Genomic DNA, 25112 nt, shown 5'->3' on the forward strand with positions numbered 1-25112 from the left:
GTTCGTGTAAGTTATTGAAATTATCAACTCTTTTATTATATTTTTTAGAAACAATTAAAACTTTCTAAAAATCAAATTTTTTCTTGTTTTCTAAACATATTTTTTATATAATTTTATATTATTTAAATCATATTAATTAACTACCGCGGAATAATAGTATGACGAGGTAATGAAAAATTTAATTAAGTACGCCTCACAGACCTTCAGATACGGAAACATCTCGAAATATCTCGCGCCTGCGCGTTGCACAGAGGCTTCTATCACGGCCGCGAACGATATAGCACTCTATCACATAGCAATAGAGTTTAATATAGCTCACGATCAATAGTCGGAAAAGCTCTGGACTGGGGAAAAAGCCTGAAGCATTCGTCGCGTCTTGAACGCAACAAGTCGGCTCGAGATAAGTTTTATTTTGACTCAAACAGAGATAAATACTTAGTTCATAAACCAAACAACGAACCATTACTAAAGGTATGTTAATCCAACCATATCTATTCACCTAATAGAGTCATTATCAATTCAATATTTGATTTATATGACTAGCACGTCAAAAATAATATGAAAATATGCCATATTGTTGAATAATAAATAATTCCCTTTTATCAAGCCTTATTCAAACAGGATTGCTTAATTACTGCAATTTCGTAATTTCAAAGTACCTTGCGAACATACTGAGTTTAATTGCTTAATCGTCAAGGGAATAATGTCAATTTTATGTGCCAATTATGTAGGAACAACCTATCATTACTTTTGTACCTATAGAGATATAAATCTATACTAATATTATAAAGAGGAAAACTTTGTTTGTTTGGTTGTAATGAATAGGCTCAAAAACTACTGGACCGTTTTTTAAAATTCTTTCACCATTCAAAAGCTACATTATCCACGAGCAGTAGTTACCACGGGACGCGGGTGAAACCGCGGGAAAACGGCTAGTGGGTGTCTATTTAAATCAATACAGGTGAGGTACCTAGATTTTATTGATTCGGTCTAGACCTGCGCAGTTCCGGCTCCGTTTAGTGCGCAGATGAAAATCCAGCTTTCATAGGGTTCCTAGGAACTACCCCGTCCCCCGCCTCCCCTTCGTTCGGCGTCTACCCACCCTTCTCCGCCCACTGGGCTGCTATCATTGGTCGATCTATTTAAGTCTTATCCGTATGCATATTTCATTGTTTTCCGGTCGATACGTCTCACATTATACCCTATATCAAGCAAGAACAATTTATATAAATTTTAGAAAACGTGGCTTTAAAGTAGCTTAGAACTTTAAGGGTTTAACACTTTTAAATAGCGTTCAGAAAGCTTATGGTATCTTATCAAGGAATGATGACATTTTCTCCAATGCATATAAAGTTTACATTGCGTTATCACTCCTGGTAATCCAATGAGGTCATTGAACTTGAAAATGCTGATAGCATTTTGTTTTATTTCCGAGTTTCCAAGTGGAAGTAAATGTCAACAAGTTGAATTGTGTAGCTAGTTTTATGTGTATTTTAAGTACCTATAAATTGATTAATAAAATATCTGCCTAGCCATTTTCTTGATTCGTAAATAAAGCAATTAAACTATTAAGTTACAAATCATAGCAACAGTTAGACGGCAAATAAACGTCAATCAAAATTATAGTATGTTATTTATATATAGTATGTTTAAGTTTTTATAGATATAGTATTGTATATATATATTGATATGGTGAATTTTTATGTATTAGTTTATAAGTATTGTAATGTACGATATATGTGTATTTGTATTTTTATGGGCCCTAGTTGCCTGAAATAAAGGAATAAATAAATAAATAAATAAAAAATAAAAAATTATTTCCTATTCACATTCCTCTGATCTGTGACTTTGTTGACATTAATTAACGGCGCTTAGAAATAGTACAATGGACTGTAAAGTGTTTATAAATCTCAATTAAACGGCTAGATTGTCCCGCCCTTTAATTTCATGCAACAGCAGAGGCATTTGTGTCACAAGTAATTAACGTTTACAGGACGTAACGGTTTTAGATATTATTGTTGTTAATTATAGAAAAATAACAATTATGGAGGATAACTGAACAAAAACTTTGCTTTAAATTTTCTCGGTTTATTTGTTAAAAAAGTATTTGTATTTCCTGATAAGGTTTCTTGGATTTTTCGTGAATATTAGTAATTATTTCAGATATTTGGATTCAACCTCTGGCTTGAAGAAACATTAGATATTAAATCAATGATTGGAATCAAATCAAAATTAATATTTTTTTATGTTACTTGTTTACTTTCTCCTACTTTATTTTAAAAAATAAATTAAATAAAACAATGTTTATTGACAAAAAGTAACTTTACATACCTTGCATTGTTGTTGAGCCACAAACTAAGCGCAGCTTGTATCTTGTGGATCAAAATTATATTAGTAGATATTACGTATTCATAACAGCTTTCATCACGTAACACCTCAGTATTCTCCCAAACTGTTATCTATCATCTTCATTCTACAAAGAGTTAAAGTTTAGCACATTATTTGTCATCGATGTGTATCAGTTGGCGGATCTAATCATTATTCAGGCTGCGAACTACGCTCGTTCAGCTCCGGGATCCGGGATCAATTGTTTAATTTAATCTGTCACTTCTATTTTTACTTGAGTTATGTATGTATATTTGTGTTGCGGTAATTTATGTATTTGGTATTGATCTTGGTGTTAAACGAATTATGTAAACCAAAATGTGTAAGTTATTTAACAAACTCCAGTTTTGAGTGGAGACAGAAATGAAATAGGGAGGTAATTGAATTTACAAATCAATAACAATAATTATCAAGATTATTTAATTACTTACTAAGAACAATTAGAAAAGAAAATAACAAAATATTTTTTGTGGTGTGCAGTTTGTTGAACTTAATTTTTATATTGTTTTTCAGATTTCAACTGTCTTACCTAAATCGTAAGTCTGTCATTTGACAGTAGAACGCTAGATATTTTTTTGTTTAATTATTGTGTGAAGCTAAAATAACAACTGCTAGATACGAATCCAGTAAGCTTAAACCCTACATTATAATCCTAACTATTATTCATTAAAAAGAATTGAAAATACATTAAGAGCCTCTTATTTTGAAGGCTAGTTTGGTTGGTGAAAATCCTAAGTTAGTATTTCACATAGAAGTTTTGCAATTTGTAAACCTCACCGACATTCATCGAGTGTAACCCCGCATTGCTATATCTAATTCGATCTAGAAATGGAAGCTCCAATCGATTAAACGGTTTGACATTGTTCGTTGAGTTTATCGACCTAGTTTTACACTGAACAATGCACTACTCTGGTTTTATGGATTTTTGGTTTTTGAAACATACCAGTAGATCACAGTTCAATTGAAATAGCTATAGGTACCTGTAACTTCTAATTTATCCCATTTAAAAACATAAACTTAAACCTTCTTTTTTGCTGATGTCATAAAAACTCAGAAAGCTACCTGGCTACAAAACTTCACCTTATAAATATAGGGTTATCGTGAAATAAAAAAAATCTGATATCCATTTTTACAGGATTTTACTTTTTTTATTTTGCAAAATCGTACGCCGCCCACACTCATTACCCAGATCCCTGGTCCAAGCACACTTTTGTAGCTTTATGTACATTTTATAGCTTATTGATTTTGATCAGTATCTTTTAATATTAAATTTAAATAAGGGTAAATATGCACCTACATATTTAGTTTTTATGCTGCGATAAGACCTCAGATACTTTTGGATTTATTATTCTTTTTAGTTTCGATTCTAAAAGAAATATTACGACTTTACTTAGGTATTCAAATGTTTTATGTTGTTTTGCCATACCCCTTTACAAAATGTTATCATGGTAGTAAGGAAACAGTTAGCTAGAGATAGGTTATTTCGGCAGGGTCAACCTAGATACTTAGAACAAAATATGTTTTCCTCTACACAAAAAACGCTTAAAAACCTGTCGTTAATTAATTCCTTACTTTTCTCAAAATAAATTAAAAATCTTTCGTGAAAATAAATCGTGATCGGTGCATCGTCCGTGTTAGTGAATGTAAAACAAAATGCAAGTATAGGTTGACAATGATAAAGGTGTAAACAATAGACAGGATATTATCGCAGAAGGTTAACTGCAAGTAAATAGCAAGTAATTAATAAGCTTAATAAAATAAGAATACATTTTATTATTTCAACCTTTTTTACGAGTTAAAAATGAAGGTTGTATTAAGGAAAGACATAATACATTGTCCTATTTAGAAAATCACTTTTATTTTTGCAGAAAAATATTCTTCTTACTATTTAAAAGTATCTTTTACATGACAAGAATTATACATTACACACACACACATTATATCTAATTTTATTCGACTCCAACTTTTTCTTCAATTTATCACAATATTTTCGCCAAAGGGCTTTAACTAATTAATTGATTAGCTTCTTGAACCTTTTTCTCATAAATCTTGCTTGTGGCCCGCGGGCGGTGGACGCGTGGACGCGGCGACTGATCGTCCGCCCACGAGCGGCGCCCGCGCAGGTGCGCCCCGCCCCCCTACATCCCGCAAAGACCATAGAATAAATAATATAGTTTTACTTTTTCTGGTAGTAGCAACTTTTAAAATAGATTAGTAATTAGTGAAGAAGAAATATTGAGACACTAAATCACTTAGAAGAAATAACCCCAGTTTGAATTTATTTTTTAGACTCATCAATTTGAAGCACTGGAGTGACAAAGACAATCTAGTAGACAATCCAAAACAAGTTATAGAATTCATTATTTTTTAAAGTGCGAACTACATTTTACGTTTACTCTTCTTTAAGTAATGAAAGGATATTTTCCATATCATTGAATAAGCTAAGTAGCTTTCGAGTAGTTGGCAAGATATATGGCCTGGCGCTTCTGCACACCTACTCTTTGCCAGTAGAAAGCTTGAATGAACACTAGTGAATGGACATCGTACAGGCCTGATTCGAGCCTAGGCCATGTCTGCCATGTTCGTCGGCTGGCCCAGACCGGTACTTTATCTGCGCTTAGGCCATATGCATTGGTATTATTATAACGTTGCTTTCTTGCAGTTTGGTGCAATTCTAAAAACGATTTTATTTGCTTATTGAAAGTGTGATGTCGTTTCCGGGGTTTCACTTGCGTTTGTAAATAAGTTACGATGAAGGTTTACATGGTTGCTTTACCGTGATAATTTCAGTAACTACATGCCGTTTTGAATATCTTCAGTATTACGTAGCCCATTTATCAAGGGAAGCTATCGGCTTTATTCGGAAGCGCAGACAAAAATGAAAAAAAATAGCATTCAAATAACATAAAGTAATTAGAACATCGATATACAGATTGAAATGAACACATTATGAATAATAAATTGATCTAACAACAATAATTGACTAGACTGACGGTGGGAAGACAAAACCTGAATCTAAATGAATCAAGTGAACAGAATAATATGCAAATAGATTATACATGTAGTGATAATATTGTGACCAATGCTTTTTGTTCCGATAGTGTATTTTTTTCATCATCTGTCTAGCCTTTTCGTAGATGATGATTCCCTTGTAGCCGCTCTTTTACTCATATGCCAGAGAACAATGTAGGGTTAAATGGTATGTATAGGTACTTACTGCATTATTGTTGCTACAATATTTTAGTAAGTCTTCAAAGTGTGATGTTTATAAATTACTGGTTTCTTCTTGGTGATATGACATAATATGGATTATGCACGAAAAGCACATAGAAACCCTCGATAAAAAATATCATTCAACATAAGAAGCACGTGCACAAAATTCTAATTAAAACATAATTAAATCAATTACGTAGTTGACGCTAAGCGGATCAAAGGACGCCGGTATAAACATTTTGATAGCATCTTAATCTGCCGCCCACGCAGCCTCACACAATGGACCAACTCGTTTTTTATTTACAAAATCACCAAACAATAATGTTATGTCATGTATCGTTTGATTGATATGAATTGTACTTCAAAATCATTAATAAAAACCTTCTTAATTTGCATTTTAAAGATGACTAATTGCTAATACTGATGGATTATGAATGTTTTTTACACGATTTCCGAAACATTTGAAAGTCATCGCTGGGTTTATGAGAACATGATTAATGTTAATGTTTTTGCTTGATATGTTTTCCTTCTTTGCAGATTCGCAATGGACCGGCAAGGAGTGTTAATTATGGCGATAAGCATCGTAGGGGCCATGGGCTTTATCCCCCATGGTTCTATTGGGGAAAAGGTTTGTGAGACATCAATTATTATTAATAGTCAATCTATTAATAAGAGCGAATGATACTTTGATCGTCATTTGTTTAACAGTCCTTAACGCATTAAAGATAATTAATTAATATTACTTTGAACATTGAATTTACTAAACACGTTTGCGCAGACACAGGCCCTCTCCAGAGGTCCTTTGCTCCTATAGCTGGATAGGACAGCAATCCAACCGGAGAGTTCCATAAAACTCCATACTAACCTTCATTCTAAAAAACTTCCAATACTAACCTCACCTCCACTCACCCAGGATCATATGCTAACGGAGGCTTTGCTTCGTGAAGTGGTGGAACGTATGGGCAAGGAGTTCAACGATGCCGCTTCCAGCTACCTGGAGTATCCAGCCAGTGAGCGCCATCTAGCGCTCATGGCCCGCGCCAGTAAAGACCTGGAGAATGAGCAGTTGGACTATGATTCGCTTATCGATGGGAACCCGAATCCGAGCCTTCGTGATCAGGAGTATCTGCAGCACAGGTTTGTTGATGATATGGAACTATATTTGTGTGTGTGTCGCGGACTTGGCCACTTCGATCGCTTCTGAGCTTGACACATTAACAGGCGATGTGCTGTATGGTATGTTTAATTAATAGGTCTGTATGAAGTATTTGATAGCTTGATAATTTTCTTTGTACACCAATATTTTACTATCTTAGTTTTTGGTTCCAAAACAAGGTAGGAATAAGGGTTATCATTTAGTGTAAGAGTTCAAACTCCAAGCTGTTTTGCACTTGAACATAGAATCCAACAACCAACTAATACCTACTTCTTCATAGTGCACCTAAAAATCTTTTAACCTTTCGTGGTTCAATTGTTTTGTATTTAAACCATCTTGAAGAACAATTGAAAACTAACAAACTATTAACGTGCAAACACTCAATAACAATACAACTGGTCCATTATCTAAAGTTGTCCTAATTTAAAAAGACAAATCAAGTCTAGACGAAGAAATTAGAACGAATTAACAACATTAAGATTGACGGATAACACGATTAGACAATCCCATTGAGGTACGGTAATACCGCAAGCTAAGCTATTTATAGCTTACGAGTATCGACATTTATTTCTCCGCTTTGGCAGCGGCTTCATCATTCACATTAGACTTTATCGCGTATGCCAGTCGAGATATCGCGAAAGAGGTCGGAATAAAGTAGTCGAAATGTCTGCTTTTGATGAATCGAGAAATCGTCTAACCATCACTTGGATAAATATAGCAAATGAAAAGAATATTATCTCTTCTGACACTGAAATAAGACCTTTAGCTCTGACCATAAACTTAACTGTGCTAAGATCCTATTAAATATAGCTAGTAAATAGAACAATCGTTTAAACAATTGTTTATATCTTTAGGTAAAATGTTTAACCTCAATTACTCATTTATACGACGTTTCATAGTACAATGTCATTCTTCTTTATTTATCTCTTTATGTAGGCACTAAAACACATGTTATAAGGTTGTAGTTAAAGCAAGCCAGCTAAACAATAGCCGAGCTAGGTATCTTACTTTAGTGTTATTTTGTTAAAATACTAATAAATAATACAAACAATCAAGCTTTCCATAACCTCTTTATTGTACTAAAATTCACCAAAGAAATATTTCATGCATTCGCATAAACCTAAAATGCTTTAGAACTATAAGTAAGGCTACTGAAAACATATTGAACCTTAACAGCAGTTTCACACTGGCGGATCTTCCAATCGAGTTTTCAGAGCCACACCGTTCGATTCTTAGGGGCGGGTGACAATTAAAACTATCAGTACAAAAAATAACGTTAAAAACCGAGCGACAAATTTTGCATATCGGTATATGTCGCTCGTATGCGCTCACTTTTGCTATGCGAGAAAAACTGAGCCGGAAAAGCTGGCGTTGTAGATCTCCCAATCACCGTCTCCATACTTGTGCAGTTCGTTGTGGGGCCATCAGTACGTGACCGGCGGCGCTGGTGAGGGTGAGCAGCGCCTTCAACCCTCAGGAGTGGTGGCCAACCGGCAGCGCGTGAAGACTGATGCAGTCCTGCCGGCCTATTGCAACCCGCCTAATCCTTGCCCCGTTGGATATTCTGGTAGGTCACTCGCCTTACGGCATGAATATTTGATTGTTACCCACCTGAATCTTATGTGTGACTGGGTCAGGAAGTGACCCTTGGGTCAGATATTCGGGTGACGAAGAGTCTTTATGAGTCTGGTAACAGTATAGAGACGGATGGTCTACTGTAACTGTCTCCCCTCAGAACCTTCTTATACCTATAGGTACATGTCTTCACTGACTGCCTATGGTACCCTGACCGTGATCTAAATGTTAGACTCTTATTTCCTACTTCGACTTTGCTTTCTTCGTTTTCGATATTGACATATTAGGCCCTATATACTAAACTTGTGATTTCAAGTTCATATCAAGGCGCAAATGGTACAGTAATTCACATTACTCCTTATTCTTCACTCATCACCTTTTTCTACCAGAAGACCAAGGCTGCATCAGCGAGTTCGAGAACACCGCCGCATTCAGTCGGGAGTACCAACTGGCGCAGCGATGCATGTGTGACGAAGAGCACATGTTCAGCTGCCCTCCCGACTCCGGCGCAGACCTCGATCTCCCCTTCCCGAAGCACCACAAGAGTGTCGCCGCGAAGAAGTATAAGCCTGCTGTTAGTATGACTCGATTTTTGGAATAATTTTACAAGGAATCTTGAGACATTTTCAGTTGTTTTTTTTTTGAGGTTATTACCATAGACATACAGACGTGAAGACTAGTCTTTTTCTAACTGGACATTATTCCAGTGAAAAAAATATATACATCAGCAAATATTTATTGTCTTTACTGATTAAATGGAAATTATACAAAATAATTTTCACAAAATGTATTTTGAGAGTCTTAAAAATGTATTATCATGAGCTGTAGCTACGTGCATATGTGTGTTATGTGGCTTCGTTGTTCTAATATTGTTTTTCTTTTTCCAGGAAGAAAATCCTTATCTGACGGGCGAACGTTTACCGATCGCAGCTAAAAAAGGTTTTGATGTCAATGTGTACTAAGTCTCTAGTCTTAAATAGATGTATACTATATTAGTTAGTATTTACCTTTTGGGAATGTGGGCGTAGTATCACCTTTAGCCCACTCTTTTTGGCATAATTATTGTCTTTATATTAATAGTAAGTTCTGTTACAACCTCATTTAGAACGGACGTATGTCGTTGAAACATCTTTACAGACACACAAATGGATAGACATGACATGAGAAAGGAAATGGTATTGGTAAAAAAAACGATTGATATATAAAATTATATTTTTGTAATCCAAATATAAACTGTCTCCTAAATTTCTATTTTCGCTTCTTTGATTTCTTGGAGGTAAAATCCTTCAAGCGGTATTAAAATGAAATAAATAATTTGGATAAATTCTTGTGATTCGTGAAAATCGTCATAATAAGTATAAACGTTGAAGCTGTGAATTTCGTTAGTTGTACATACGTCATTTTACTCTTTACTAAGCTGTATTATAATATTAATTTCAAGCTACAATTATATTTTATTTTTATTACACGGTAAATAAAATATATCTTTTTTTATATTATTTAGGCCTTGATTCTTTAATGACACCAATACAATTTCGATTAAGTAGCATTTCCTTTTTGTGCAATTATATTTTTTTAATTTAATTAAGGGCCAATTCGTGTATATATATAATTATTACATATGGATTCCAAGAGCACTTATTACTTTAGTATCTTAAGTCAAATTAGTATATTATGTACAAAAATGTACCACATTTATTAGCTCATGTAAAAAGTGGTATCTATTTGGAACCAACAACCTACGTAAATCGTCTTCGTGTCAGCTGAAAGACTTCCACTGCATGACAAAAGTCTCCCCCAAGGATTGTCACTTTGCTCGACCTTCAGAAACCCGCATCCACTGCTTTCTACAGCAAGAAGTAGTTTGAAATCAAAAGGTACCTGGTAACATAAAAATAGTGTTATTGAAGTATTGAAGTAATACAATTTAGAATGCCACATAATATACACTGGAATTTGTGGTTTTGATGTGGGACAAAATTGCCTTTTAAAGACAAGAGCTAATAATGAGGTATTTGATGGATTTTCTTTCCCATACGGCGCCAACATTAGGTTAATTAAAATATAATAAATAATATCCAAACATTGAAATTAATATAATTTAAAAATTATTGATGTAAAAAGAATAAACATTTGTGCATGTATATATGATTCTACCTTAGCAATTTAATTGCATTATTTAAAAATACCTAATGTAATCAATCTGGCGCGCAATTCATAAGTAGCTGCTGATTTTTTTTTTTTAATCATAGAAATGAAATAATTTAATATCTATTTCCAGTGTAAGCTGTGATGAGATTTTGAATTCTTCATTTCAAATTATAATGTATCAGACAGTATGAAAATTTAAAATTATATAAAAAGCAAATAGGTATATAACTTATTTTTCATATTGAGCGCGTCAGCTAGAGTTCATATACATAGTTACATACTATCGAAAACCGTAGTTTAGACTTAATAATTAGAATATAATATTATTTAAAAAATTAAATTCCCATGATCACAAAACAATAATCAATATTATATATCTCAAAAAATATAGGGAAAATTTCGTCATAACGGTTAAAAATAACTACTTATAGATATAATTCCAATAAATGTCTTCCTTAGTATTTATATATTGTGAAGAAATTATTTCAAAAATATATATGTAATATATATATATATAATCGTTAATATCCTTAGTCGTATGGACACTCATTATAATTATTATTTTTCATATATTGATTTGCAATAGTTTTGTTGAAGTGTCCTACGTAGAATGTCCTTACGGATGTACAAGGATTGCACTTAGATATAAACATAAGCTTAAAATAAACTACTTAAAGTTATTAAAACTTAAGTTTATTTATAGATTAGGATTAATTTGTAAAAAAATCTTTCATCGCAACCGGTTCACGAAAACAAAGTATGCTGTAAATACGTTAATAGGTGCTCCCTAGTTAACCAACTTCAGAAAAAGATGAAGATTGTATTATAAACAAATATTATTCATTTATTACTAAAATACAACTATCAAAAAGATTATCAAACCAAATATTTCATAAAGAGAAAAAAGAAGAATTTTGTTTCACAACACATAGTATATTAATTTCTAATAAAAAGTCATTTCAAATATCAGAACCTAGGGAGTTTTGGCACTAACTATATTACTAATATGTAAGCTTAGCTATAATTTACTTTGGTGAGCATGAAAATGGCTAATATCCAACAAAAAAGCATCATTGAGCGTTAACATAGATTTTTAAGACAAAGCGAAAGGCATGTACATACAGGCGCCTTTCTATAGATATAGGTATTTATAACTTTAAAAAAATAATCATTTAATTCGAATATAAAACAGTTATTAAATTATATTTATAATTATTTGAAAATAGTACATATTTATTTATTATATTTTAAACATATAAAATTAATTCTAGGAATCTTTTCTAGTCGGAAGAGTGATGATTATAATTTGATGGCTCCAAAATCAATAGATTGCATTTTAGTTTGAACCAAATAACTGAGATGTTTTGCAAAATTTAAATATCGGACGTTTAAAAATACTATCGAGTAAATATATTATAGTAAAATAAAAATCTGATATATATATTATATATAGGTTATAGTATATAGGTTTAGAATTGAATCGGTACTTCAGATTGGTACCAAGTTTCAGTAGCATGTATATAGAAATGTTAGTAATAAGTAGTTATATATTTATGTGTACTTTATCATAATCCAAAAAGAGTCGCCTCGAAGACGCAAAAAGCACGGCTTTCATGTTCTGAATCTTAGAAGGCTTGCGCGCAAAACATAATTACGGATAACATCGGGAAATCCGTAACTTCAGAATAATAAAAATCTAGTCAAAAAATATTAAACAAACGAATAAAATAAATATACAATTTATTTATCTGACATTATCGCATTTATAAATTAAAGTATTAAACTCGAATAAAAAAATATACAATTTATTTATATGAAACTATCGCATTTATAAATAAAAGTATCAACAAGATTATATTAAAAGAAGACTTTGAGAAAAATAAACACATTTTATGCAAATAAATAAAATTATTATGGTATATATTAGTTACAGAAATAACAAAAAATTCAAGTAAAAATCAGATACAAAATTATTTATCAAAAATATTGGAAATACAAATTATTTATTATAAAAGTTTAAATTTATAATTTAGAATCAAAAGGCGCATATTACCAATCACCTCTCTTGCATAGATACGACGCACACAGCTTAGAATATATTAATATAAATAACTATAAAATAAATTAAGTATATCGACATAAATACAGTTTTACTTCAGTAGTTCTAGATTTTAAGATGCGAGCCTCAAGGCCAAATCCTCGGAGTATCTCTAGTCATTGATATAGCGTGTATTTATAGGGAATAAAATCGAGAAATAATAGCTTAATGCGAGTAGGAATATTCACTATGAAAATAACAATGAAAAGTCTATGTCAACTTCTTTCGGAGAACTCGTTTCGAGTACCTACTACAGAATACCAGAACTTTACATGCTATTTTTAAGTAAATAAATAGTTTAAATATAATCTTAGAAATAAGTTGACAGAAATATATTTTTGTAAAAAACCCAGAAAAGCAAATAAACACAAGAAAGGATTATATTTTTATAAACAAATAGATATATTTTTCCATACGCCTGTCTTTCTATACGTTGAGGTGTAACTTTCATCTTGTAAATTAGGTCAATATAATGTAAATACCTTTCGAAAGAACGGTATATATCCCGACTGGCATTATTCAGAGTCACCTAGTTCCTAGTTATATCTCAACTGACTACAATTTCAAGTAAATATATATATATAAAATCTCTTACCTATATAATATAAAAAAATGTAAAATAATAATGTACCCAGCTGGAACTTCTTCGAACTAAAGAGTATATAAAAAGTAATAATTTATAGAGTTATAAATTTTCTTATTATTATATTTTAATTATATATCTCGATTCGCGTGCAATAATATTATTTAAAATACTAATAACTTTGATGGCGCTAAGAGTTTATTGTTAATAATTACAAGTGCAATAATTCGTGATTAAATATTAATTTATTGCGTGGCAACACATAGGTGTCACTGAAAAAAAATAACAGAAAAATTGTATTGATTCAAATAAATTTTACCCTTATAAAAAAAAACAGAATAAAGTATCAAAATATGAAATTGAATGAATTACAAGTGCAATAATTAATAGTTTAATATTTATTTATTGCGTGGTAACATATAGTTTTCACTGAAAAAGATTAACAGAAAAAAATATTGATTCAAATAAATTTTACCCCTATAAAAAAACAGAATAAAGTATCCCAACTTGAAAGATAAGATTGCAAAAATAATTGCTTATTTATCGTTGTGAAATTGTCAAATGTGTGCAATAGTTGTCGAAATAAAAACGATGTCCGAGACGAGACGCGGTCTACAATATGTCTATCGTGGTTCTTAGTTTACTAATAGTGTTGCCAGACACATTTTTTACCCATCAGGACTGGGACTTTAAAATAAGGTCTGAGAGAAATTGGTAAGTAAAAGAGGAGAATAAGAGATATGTTATAAGAACTGAAGAGTAAGACGTTCTGAAAAAATATGTCTGGCAACCCAAACTGATCTCAAATTCTACCTCAAAACTTCTACAGTGGGTAACAGATTGGTCTCATAATACCCATACTAGATTAACTTATTTAAACAAAAAATGTCGTGATAACTAAAATATGTAATTTTCAAGCAGATAAGAGACAATAGCAATTTTAACGGGTAATAATATAGCATTTAATAATACAATAAATTGTCGATATAAACAGTTTTATTAATATAACCTCGATACCTCTCAAACAGTTTGAAACGCAAGGTTTATTTAAACATTATTTATATAAGTTCTGTCAATTGTGTTTTTTTTTTTCAGTTTTATAATATTGTTTTAAAATTTATGATATAATTATCGTGGCGTATTTAAAATATCGGTTTCGTATTTTTAGTTAAACATGTTCTAGTCAGTATATTTTTTATGGTCAAGTATAAGTATAGTGTTATACGTTTTTTAACAGTTTAAATTATTTTTAAAATGCAATAATTTCAAATACAAGCTAAGAACATGTAGGAATATTTTGTAAGTTTTGAATTTTAGTACAAACGCAACACACATACACATTATATGAATTTAGTTATAAAAATACTGCAATAGTAAAAAAAAGCACGTTTATAAGTTTCATAATTTAAAATCAGCGACTTCTCAAGCACCCATCGGTAGTATATATAATTAAGCCTACCTACTTGTAATTAGAAATAATGAAAAAATAAAACGAAAACAAAAAAAAAAAACATAAAATAAAAAGAAAAAAAAGAAACAAAAAAATCTAGCATAGGTAAAATATGTAGTTATTAAGTTTAGCTGGGCGAAGATCTAATAGGAAATAAAAATAGTCATTTAATATTCTAGTCCTAGGAATATTCTAGTCATAGAAAAATACTATTAAGTCGGTCGAATATAGGTAGCCCATATGGATTATAAGTTAGTTATAAAATTAATTAAGTTAGTTATTAGGACACAAACGGATGAGCAGTTGTTACATTTCTATTAACGGTACATTTCTACTACATAACATTTTAATAAAAAAATTCAGGAGTACAAAACCAATGTACAAAAACAAAAAGCACCCCACATTTTACATATTCCTAGTAAAAACAGCATTTTGACACATCAGAAATATAAACAGACTTGTACAATTTTAGTTGTCAATAGACAGGCACAGGATCTTGAGCCGATAGAAGCATACATTAGCCTCCACAGAAAACAAAATAGCTAGCAAAGATGTCATAATAAAAAATCTCCTAAGAAAGTAACGCACCCAAAAAATAAATCAGCAAAATTACACATTGTGTCTCCAAAGTCAGGATTTAGCTACACTTACAATCCTAAATTACATAGGACGACTATATGGGCTGACGCAGTTAATTCAAATCCAACAGTAATCTCTTCTCATTGGTACGATCGGCATAAAATTAAAAAAAAAAAAAAAACAAGGCGGATGACTTTTTGAGAAACCTGTGCAAGCGCTGTATGGACTCCCAAAATCGAAACTTAACGTCTGGAAGGTCCTCGAAGGCAGTACACCACAGAATTGTTGAGTCGCAAGCCGAGATGCCAAGATTTTTATTATTGCAGAGTTGGACAGGCTTGGTCGTTGAGGCACTGCACTGTGGCTCTAACAAGTGGTACTAACTGGCCAGTGACGTCACAGGACGACTCGCACAGCGCTCAAATGGCTGCAAGATGCGATGTCAAAGTGACAAAGACGAGACCTTCCTTAAACGAGATGTTTGAAGTTCTCGATTGTAGAAATATCGATTCTCGAATTGTTTTCGGAATCGATTTTACCACCGGAAAATTCGACACAATGTTTGATTGTCAATAGATTTGAAATGGCATAAAAATGTTCCAAGATTTACGATGTACGTTTACTTTATCAGTACTGTGATACCCCCTCATAGCATAAAAAGTATATTTTGAAAGATTATGCGACTTATTATAATCAAGTATTCGTAAACGTAAATATTTATCGTAAAAAATGAAAGATTTTGTGCAATTTTCTACTAACATCTTACCAACCAAAAAAAATGCACTAATGACCAAAACAGCTTGGTCGAACTCACACAAGTTAACAAAACTAAATAAAAAAATCGAAAATCTACTAACATAACTTACCTTGCGACTAATTACAAGTATGAAGATAGCAACAATTAATTTTTACAAGTCGACCTTTTGACATTAATTATTACCTTTACACTTGTAATTATCAAACGGAAAGTTCATTTGTAAATTAATTTATCATCAATGTTTGAAGGGACGTTTAAATGGAGAATACCTAAAAAATAAAAAAATAAAACAAATTTTCAGACACTAAATAAAATCCAAACATTTTTGAGAAAATAAATAACCCATTTTTTTGGACTTAAATAATTTCCCAACTAAGGGTGCAGCGAATGGTAATATCAGACGATTACGGACTTAAAACAACCCGTGTTAATAAAAACAGTTCAGCAGAACAGAATAGACATACCTTAATAAAATGTAACACACTGTGTACCGTATTAAAAAAAATAACAAACAGCATGATCCAAAGATAGTTTGTAAGCATAAGGGGGCGAATAAGAAACTGTAAATATGTCGCGGAATAAAATAATAAAACATTTAGTAACAGACACTGAATTAGGATTATATGCCATCGCTGATGAGGTCGCGAGCCGTATTTAATAAATAGCCTAGAAAGTCTAAAAGACATTAAGCTTAAGTTAGATAATATATTCAGACAAAAGTACAGTTAAACCAAAGATAACTTTTATTTGCGAGGGTTGAACGAACGAAAGTATGTCTCTTATGATGTGATTTCGACTTGCATTGAGAATTTAACGATTAAATTGTTTAACCATTTTTAACCTCGTCAACATAAATACCTAAATTTGATGAAAGTACCTAAACAGCCAAAGAAAGTGCAGAATCCGTATAATTTGAAGATCAAGAAGAAGAAAAATTTCAAAATTGGAATAAAATCAACAAAGTAAAATAACAAGATATCGCTAGTCAACTGCCAGTATCTGGATTCTAAAGTCAAGTAAGAAAATAGTAAACAAAAGAACAACAAAAGATTTGTATCAAACTACAGAACGATTAGTTGATTTGATAGGTGCTAACAAGCACACCAGTGGGCGCAAATTGTCAGGATTTTTCCTCAAGCCTTGTAAAACAATTGATAGCACCATTACTGGGTTGAAACACCACAATTGAACCATCAGTCATTTAATTAAAAACACTTGGTTTATATCCTATACGTAGTGAGGTAGGTATTATTTAAGCTGTGTATATAATTTCCAGGTTTGAAGGACGAAAGTATTGCAATAATGTAAGAGAGAGTGGATGGTTTTTGTGAAATATATTTTTTTAATCAGGGGTAGAGCACTCCGCTAGAAAGAAACTAGGGATTTATAGCTCGCCCTGATTCCTTTTGTATATTTATTTACTTTGTCTCTTGCGTTACTTTCCTAAGTTGAATGAGTGGATAGTTTTTGTGAAATATTTTATTTTGTCAAGTATCAAGGGCAGAGCACTCCGCTAGAAAGACTCTAGGGATTTATAGCTCGCCTTGATTCCTTCTGTATATTTATTTACTTATATGTTTCTTAAGTTACTTTCCTAAGATGTCATTTTAATTTCTGGTATTGATATCAAATTGATGGGAATTTATGAGAACTCGATTAAGAACAACATCCAATAAATACGTGACTTACCAGAGTCCAATATCATATACAGTAACATCAAAAAATACTGAACAGCTTTCAAAATATAGCATCCTTACCATCGGACAGTCTAGCTGCTTGTTTGCCCATCACATCAAAAAATCTATTTCGAACGTTCTCACAGAATAAAACTTTCAGGCAAGCCAGATAAAACTTACCATCAAGCAGTTACAACAACATATAATTCACTTCAATTTGATTTCAGAACCGGTTCGTCCATTATTTTATCGAATGAGTGTGAATGAATGCGAAAGTGATCGTTTTCAATATTATTTTTCAAATTTTCCTCTTTCTACCCCTACCATGTACTATCCTATACATTTTTCTCTATCGAAATTTTGCAATAGTCGGTACGGGTTCAATATTTCTCCAAAAATATTGATTTTTATTTCTTGAAATAAGTTTTTGAATGTCATGGGCGATTGTGAATACATATTTAAAATTGAGTAGTTGAACTTGTTACATTTGTAGTTATAAAAAGGCTTTTACGCTTTATAATTACGTCCTGTAATTATTTTATTTGTGTAACCTAATTCGTTATGTACCTATTTAATAATCCCTAATCATAATTTTAGAGGTTTCGCAAAAACGAAAGGTGTTATGAGAGGGTGCCTAAGGCATGGAGTAACTATGTTGTTGTTATTCGTTCATTGTGTTTCTTATATATGTGTTTAAACAATATATAACGTGTGTCCGTCGTGCGTTTTTTAAATTAATTAAAAAAAAATTAAATAAGAGCTGTACTTTTTGTAAAGGATATCTTTCATCCCTCGTTGTTATATGATTATTTTTGTAATTATATTCACTAAGTGTAGCGCTAGTAATAAGGAAATGATCCGAACGTACCGGACATGGTAATAGTTAAGGCGAAAACACATAAAGCGTAGATATTAAGGAATATGCAGCAACTGTGAGCTATGTGTCATATATTAAATATAAATTATAGGCCGATTCCTGATAGGTGAATATTTAAAAAGTAATGATAAAAATGTATCGTAACCCACTAGTACTCCATATATAGCTTCACTTTCCTTTATCATACAAAAAACAAAAGAACGGTAATGGAACTAAATCATCAAATAAAAATAAATTATGTTATTCTAAAACCAAAACATCAATACCAAAGATTTGAATCCACCTCTTCAAATAATGCAATATTCCAGACAATAGCATTGATATGTCATAGAATCATAAAATTAATTGATAAGTAGTAACTTAGCCGTAACGTAAATTATAAGCGCTAAGTTATCATACATATGCATGCACGTACTTTAAGAATATCTGAACATCTTGGATTATGTTGTGTATGTGGAACAACAGCTTGAAGGCAAAAACTTATTTTGACTAGAGAATCTGACTATGGTTGTGAATACGACCTTATCTCAACCAAAAATTAAAATATACTCAAAAATACCTATTGTGGCAGCAACTTATAATAATGGAGATGCAATTCTGCAAACATCAAAGTAAAGAAGAAAAACTCAGCATAGCAGAATCAAAAGAAAAAGGACACTAAATTAAAACATCTACTAAGACAGAAACTACGTACCACCAACAATAAACTAACTAAAATTAAAATAAGTTTGGAACAATATAGTCATGGGAAATAAATACACCAACATAGTCAATAATTGAAGAATTAAAGCCAACAACTTTAAAAGCTTATCAGAACAGCAAAACATCTAAACCATAGTGCGACATTAGAACCAAAAATTTTATAACGAGGCAAAGAATATCAGAAGCAGACAACTGAAGAGGTATAACATCTAAGGCAACGAAGCAAAACAACTCAAAACAAAAAATATACCAGCACATTGAATAAAAAGAAAAACGTCTGAAGTTTAATAATTTAAACAAAAGAGAAAATTGTTAGAATGGAGAATTTCAGCTAGATCAAACAACTGAAACAAAGGAGGATATCAACTAAGTGCATATCCAATAACGCATCCCAACTACCAGCTAAGAAGATCAACAAGTATGGATGTTAATAATAGGTCAAGCAAAGTGTACTCATCAAACATAAATCCACCGCAAAACCAGGGAAAGATGAAATGAACATAAAAGGAAGACTTAGATATTTTCCATCCACATTTGGCATGATAGGAATAAAACAAGTCACCAAAAGTAGACCGTCTAACAAAATCTATGGCAATCGGCATTTTAAAAAAGAAAGTGGTTGATAAACGAAAAAGAGAAGTAAAGAGGCTAGAATTGAATAGCGATAGATTGTATGAACCAACAGCTTTGTACTTGAATGTGCCGACAGCAAAACCTTCTGAGGAACCTACGGGAAATGAAGCATATGAGTGAAAATTTGTAGTTGGACACAAAATCGAGAAAAATAATGCAGAAATAAAAAAAAATCTGGACGGAAAGAAAGGAAGGCAATATTTTTTTGTAGTATACTTTTCAAAGTAAATAACATCTGCTGGTGTCAAAGCATGCGTATGTGCATATGTACGATATACATTGAGCAACGTATTCGTAAGATGTACATTATTTCCAAGTCGTGCAAGCCATAATGAACAACTAGTAGAATCTAATCGACCTATCCAAATAGGTTGATAGATATTCCCAAGATAATCCTAAATATTTACTTATAAATATTGGCTTATGAAGTCACATTCAACCAGTGGGCATTTACTGCGTGAAACGTAGTTTTTAGAATATATAAGTAGCCATCATATGGATTGCATCTATTAAAATAGAAACAATGTAAATATAATAAACTCGATGACGCGATGATCTCACAGCAAATAAAGTAGATGTAAATACTAAATAGTAAAATACATGTTAAGCAAAGTCACGAAACTATCGATAAAATTTGGCTGTCACAATGGATCTAGCTATGATCTCGTCAAAAGAGAAGCATAAAATGTGATCTCAAAGTACTTTATGTAAACTATGTTTAAGACCTTGATGAAAGGAAGCACCGTGAAAAATCCTCAATGCATGCTAATGCGATATTAATAATACCTACTTAGTTTTAACGTACATATAACATTCTATCTCTTGGCTTGCGATCTATTTAAGACCTTCAAAATTAACAAGTTTGATAACATAAGGCAAGGTATTGGAGAGAGTAAGGTGAAATATGGTAAAAATGAGGTTGTAACAGAACAATTTATTGGTGTCCTTTAAACAAGCGATGCACGGCTATTAGTGATTGTCCTCATATATGTGTCTGTAATATAACTCATAAGGATAGCCCTTGTTCTTTTTCACAATGTAGTATTTTGTACTTTCTATCTTGTATACTATATCTTTGTATTCTTCAATGTCGACTTCAACAATGTGCTATCCTGTGATGATATAACAGTATTTATATTATTGATCGTGTTACATGTAATATATGTCATAGTTTTGATCTGTACTAGTACAAGGAGAATTTACACATCAAATAAGGAGTTATCGAATCTAGTATCTGCAATCTGTGAATGGACTATCCTTTCTTACTTCACTTACTAACTCTTTTATCTTCTTATTCAATTCAGTAACTTCATATTTGCTGTGTAGGTTCCGAAATATTTTTTCAAACAAGTGGTTGGCTTGTATGATCTTCAGCGAATGTATGAATTTAAAACTTGACTGGATATTCGTAAAAATATTGATGTATATCTATAACTTGATTTTCTTGATTTGATCTTTGTAAGCATTTGGAATTTAAAATTAAAACAAAGCATATGTTCCGGCTTTCTATACTGTCTGACTGGAATTGTTTGCCCTCGACATCAAAATTTTCAAGTTAAGCTTGACTGTCTTCTTGAGTCTGACTCTCTTTTGGTGCTTAAAATGCTGTTACGATTGAAAGGATACTTACATTTACATTAGAACTTCAAAAAAACCCGTGTGGTATCCGGGAAAGAGTAGACCACCCCTTCCAATCCCGTGGGTGTCGTAAGAGGCGACTAAGGGAACACCAAATGAGGATACCAACATCCTCCAGAAGGAAAGCTAGAATGTACTGTGATCACCAATCCACTATTCAAGCAAGATGATTAGGACCTGACTCTCAAAAACCTGTCGAATGTGAAAATAGGGGACATCCAGGATTCCAACAAGATTTTAAGCAATAATATACGAAACATCTTTCAACTCAGACTCTTATAAGCTGTTGTCTAAGTTGATAAATCATTTGTATCTACTTTTGTTCTAACTACTATCATGAAGAGCGCCTCGAGTAAATAATGTTCTATGAATTTAGACATTGCTTCATAACTGGCTGACTGGTACTTATCTATTGCTGTTAACGCAAAAAAAATGCAATAAGATTACTATGTTTAATACCATGGGCAACTAGAATCAAACTTAGTTATAATTTTGACGTTCATAAGTGCTTGTAAAGGCCTAAATGAAATAAATGATTTGACTTTGACTTTGACTTTGACTTTGACTTTACCAATTTAAATTATACATCGGAGAAAATTATCAAAACTGTGTTGGTGATCACAGGCTGGGCACGGAAACAAGAAACAAAACCTGGGACATTATGGAATACTACTGACAAATCTAATATAAAGCGAGAGTTGGAAAAACAAATGGGAACTAAATGAAACTATTGGCTAAATCAGATGAGAATGATATGATTAAAACAGCCTTCCAAGAACTAAGCTGTAAAAAAAGGAAAAGAAAAACGGTAACATACCGAATTGACAGAGCTAAGAAATATAGGGAGGCATCAACAGGATATTAAATAGGAAATGTAAGACTAAAAACTAAATTACAAATGAAGAAAGTGGTGATCAATATGAACAACCGTTTTCAAACATCCCTACAACTAAAAGAACTACGTTGACGTCGCATTGTCGAAGCCTCAAAGCGACCTACGAGAGATTTATGAAGCTACGCTTAGATTTGAAGCAGGTGCCATTTAACGCCAGCCCAAGAAAATTATAGTAGACGTCAATATTAACGATTATAAATATTTACCATCACCGGTGTCTCATCCACAAGATATCCAACTATCACAGAAGAGTCTAAATTAGGATAACACCTACCAGTATTCTTCAGCAATATGCCTCTAAAAAGTGACGGAGGAATACCAGAAGCTAGGTCACACATCGACTAACACGTAATAGAGGCGCGTTCGTCGAGCTATGCAAACATCGCTAAGTATTTCGTCTTGCACCATTATCAGCAAGACATCATAATCCCCTAGATTGCGTGGTGCTGGCTGTGTGGTGATACTAGAAGCTAATTTTCAAGAAGAATACAGATTTTTTTGCTGTATTGTATCCATTGAGAATTGTATCCATCCATTAAGTTAGGCATCAAAATAACATACACTGGGCGTTAACCCCGAAGAGGAAAGAAGAGGAATAAGTTTTGGAAAATGCTAACGCACACACCATCGATATTCAGCTTCCCTTGATAAAACAGAAAAACATCAAGATTTAGTTTTCAGATCAGAAGCAGTTATAATAGCAGGACAAACTTAAAATTACATGTATAAGACAAACCAAATGATAACAAAGAACCAAAAGTACGAAACTTTCCTTCACAGCGTTTCAAAAATGGATTGACCACGTCAACGGGTAACCAAAAAAAATCAGCAAGAATAGATAACAACTATTACTGGCATTGGACTGTGACTAAAGTGATAAAGAAAAGGAGAGAATAAAAACATCTGTAAATCAGAACATAGGACTTGGACCAATTGATACCACAGAAGAATAAAAATAACTAAAAGGCTAAAAAGCTATAAAACGTAATACCTGCAGAAGAGAAAAGAAATACTCTACACTAAAGAATGAACACCAATATACCCAGACTCAATTTCAGTTGTCTGGGGAAATAAATCGTTCTTACAGAACTACTCCTACTCCGAACTACTCAAGAAGAACTCAAGAAATAATGGAATAATGATTCATACCCCCAGACTTCAGGAGTATTAGGGTGGCTTCAAATTTTGGAAGAAATACACTTACGGCTTCTAAAACAACAAAAGAAAGCACAGGAATTCACAAATGAAACAGCTTCACGTGCCATAATAAATTACCGAACTTAATCAAATTTAAGGGTCGTCTCGATTTACATCTAATTTATAAATAAAGGCAAAACGCAGTTGAAGAGAAAGCAATTTAAGAATGGCGACATCTGGACATATTAAGACCTATACCAAAAATTTCACAGCCAATAAGAAATACAACTAGGAATGACATGACAAAAATAAATGAAATTTGGGAAAGCTGCCTGCTAAAAAAGAGTCAATAAAGATCAAAGTAATACAATAGGCATACAAAATGTACTAAAGGGACAAGAAACCCATAATAATTGGTAATATAAATCAGACCTCAGAAATCTATGAAGCAACATTTTTCAGGAAAAAGATTTTTGTCTCGAACAAAAGTGAATGAATATGACAAATATTTAATCTTATCAAATAACAAGAATTTTTAATGGAATGAGATGAAATTGATAATTGCAGTTAACACATGTTCTTAAGAACATCTTTAAATAAATAAAAAATGAAGACTAATCGTGTGAGTGAATAAATCTGAACAAAAGTGAATGTGATCGTAAAATAAAAAAAGCTAAATTAGAAAAGAGAAAATAACAAAGAACAGAAATAAAATGAAGCATCAATTGAAATTACAAGAAACATAATTATGAACATGTTAAAACACAGACAGAAATTAGACTCAAACAGACCGATGTTTCTGAAAAACGCACCAAAAAACGAACGCACAATATCCATATGACAGTTTCAAACACGAAAGACAACCCATCTGACCCATAGCCTAACTTGAAAATTAACTCGGAACTACATAGACTTACTAACTACAAAGATCAAATACCATACAAAATTAAATTCCTAGTATTTTGGCCTGTTACTAGGAGAAAATATTTAATTACACACTCCACAATATCTGGTCTGGCCAATAAGAAAAAAAAAGTGACATGTATGCAACTTCATCAATAGAATTGTTTGTGTTAAACGCTTTTCAGACAAGATTTTCACTGTACTATTGAAAAATACGTGTATGTATATCTAGAGGTATTATGTGTAAAACAAACGTCACAATGAAGATGTATTTTAAGTGTTAAAAATAAAATACATTTTTGAAATTAACTCAAAATACCTTAATCGGGCTAAAAGCAATTTATATTTAACATGTTCGAAGTTTAAATACAAATCAAGTCATTAGGAGCTATTCTGATTCAAATCACTGGCTGGTAATAAGATTCATAGTTCTAAATACAAATTACTAATAGCCAAGATTGTACTAAAAAGGTTTTAAGCACTGATTTTACGATACTGTAAGTACGAATACCAACTGAGAAAAATTCTGGAAAGTTCGTCTGAAAAGCATTGTACCAACTTAAAAATATTGTCATTGGTAATCGTGCATCGCTTAAATAATCATAAGCTTCTGTTTTAATAAACAACTATTATCTGTGTATTTGTGTTGTTTTATTTAATACAAGATTACTCCTGCGACTTTTCCTGAACTCTTACTTTTGTGT

The 25112-nt window shown here is 32.1% G+C and overlaps 1 protein-coding gene and 1 long non-coding RNA gene across 7 annotated transcripts in view; one reads left to right on the top strand and one right to left on the bottom strand.

Moving 5' to 3' along the window:
• The window catches only part of LOC124629918 (neuroendocrine protein 7B2), a 31127-nt gene extending 19750 nt beyond the window's left edge, over window positions 1-11377 (top strand). For 4 of the 6 annotated variants that reach the window (XM_047163588.1, XM_047163585.1, XM_047163586.1 and 1 more), the window contains exons 2-6: window positions 6136-6226; window positions 6512-6735; window positions 8164-8321; window positions 8719-8903; window positions 9217-11377. In XM_047163588.1, the coding sequence (XP_047019544.1) occupies window positions 6143-6226; window positions 6512-6735; window positions 8164-8321; window positions 8719-8903; window positions 9217-9291 (726 nt within the window). In that variant the 5' untranslated portion in view covers window positions 6136-6142 and the 3' untranslated portion in view covers window positions 9292-11377. Of the gene's footprint in view, window positions 1-2898; window positions 2922-6135; window positions 6227-6511; window positions 6736-8163; window positions 8322-8718; window positions 8904-9216 lie in introns of all 6 variants that reach the window. The other 2 variants (XM_047163590.1, XM_047163589.1) reach the window with 2 other exon arrangements.
• On the bottom strand, window positions 4215-5409 carry LOC124629921. Its single transcript, XR_006984359.1, has 2 exons — window positions 5162-5409; window positions 4215-4523 (listed from the first exon to the last, which is right to left on the bottom strand). It is a non-coding gene; the product is annotated as an uncharacterized LOC124629921 (long non-coding RNA).
• Window positions 11378-25112: the final 13735 nt, after the last annotated feature.

The sequence above is a fragment of the Helicoverpa zea genome, chromosome 4 (assembly GCF_022581195.2).
Source record: "Helicoverpa zea isolate HzStark_Cry1AcR chromosome 4, ilHelZeax1.1, whole genome shotgun sequence".
Taxonomy (NCBI): Eukaryota; Metazoa; Arthropoda; class Insecta; order Lepidoptera; family Noctuidae; genus Helicoverpa; species Helicoverpa zea.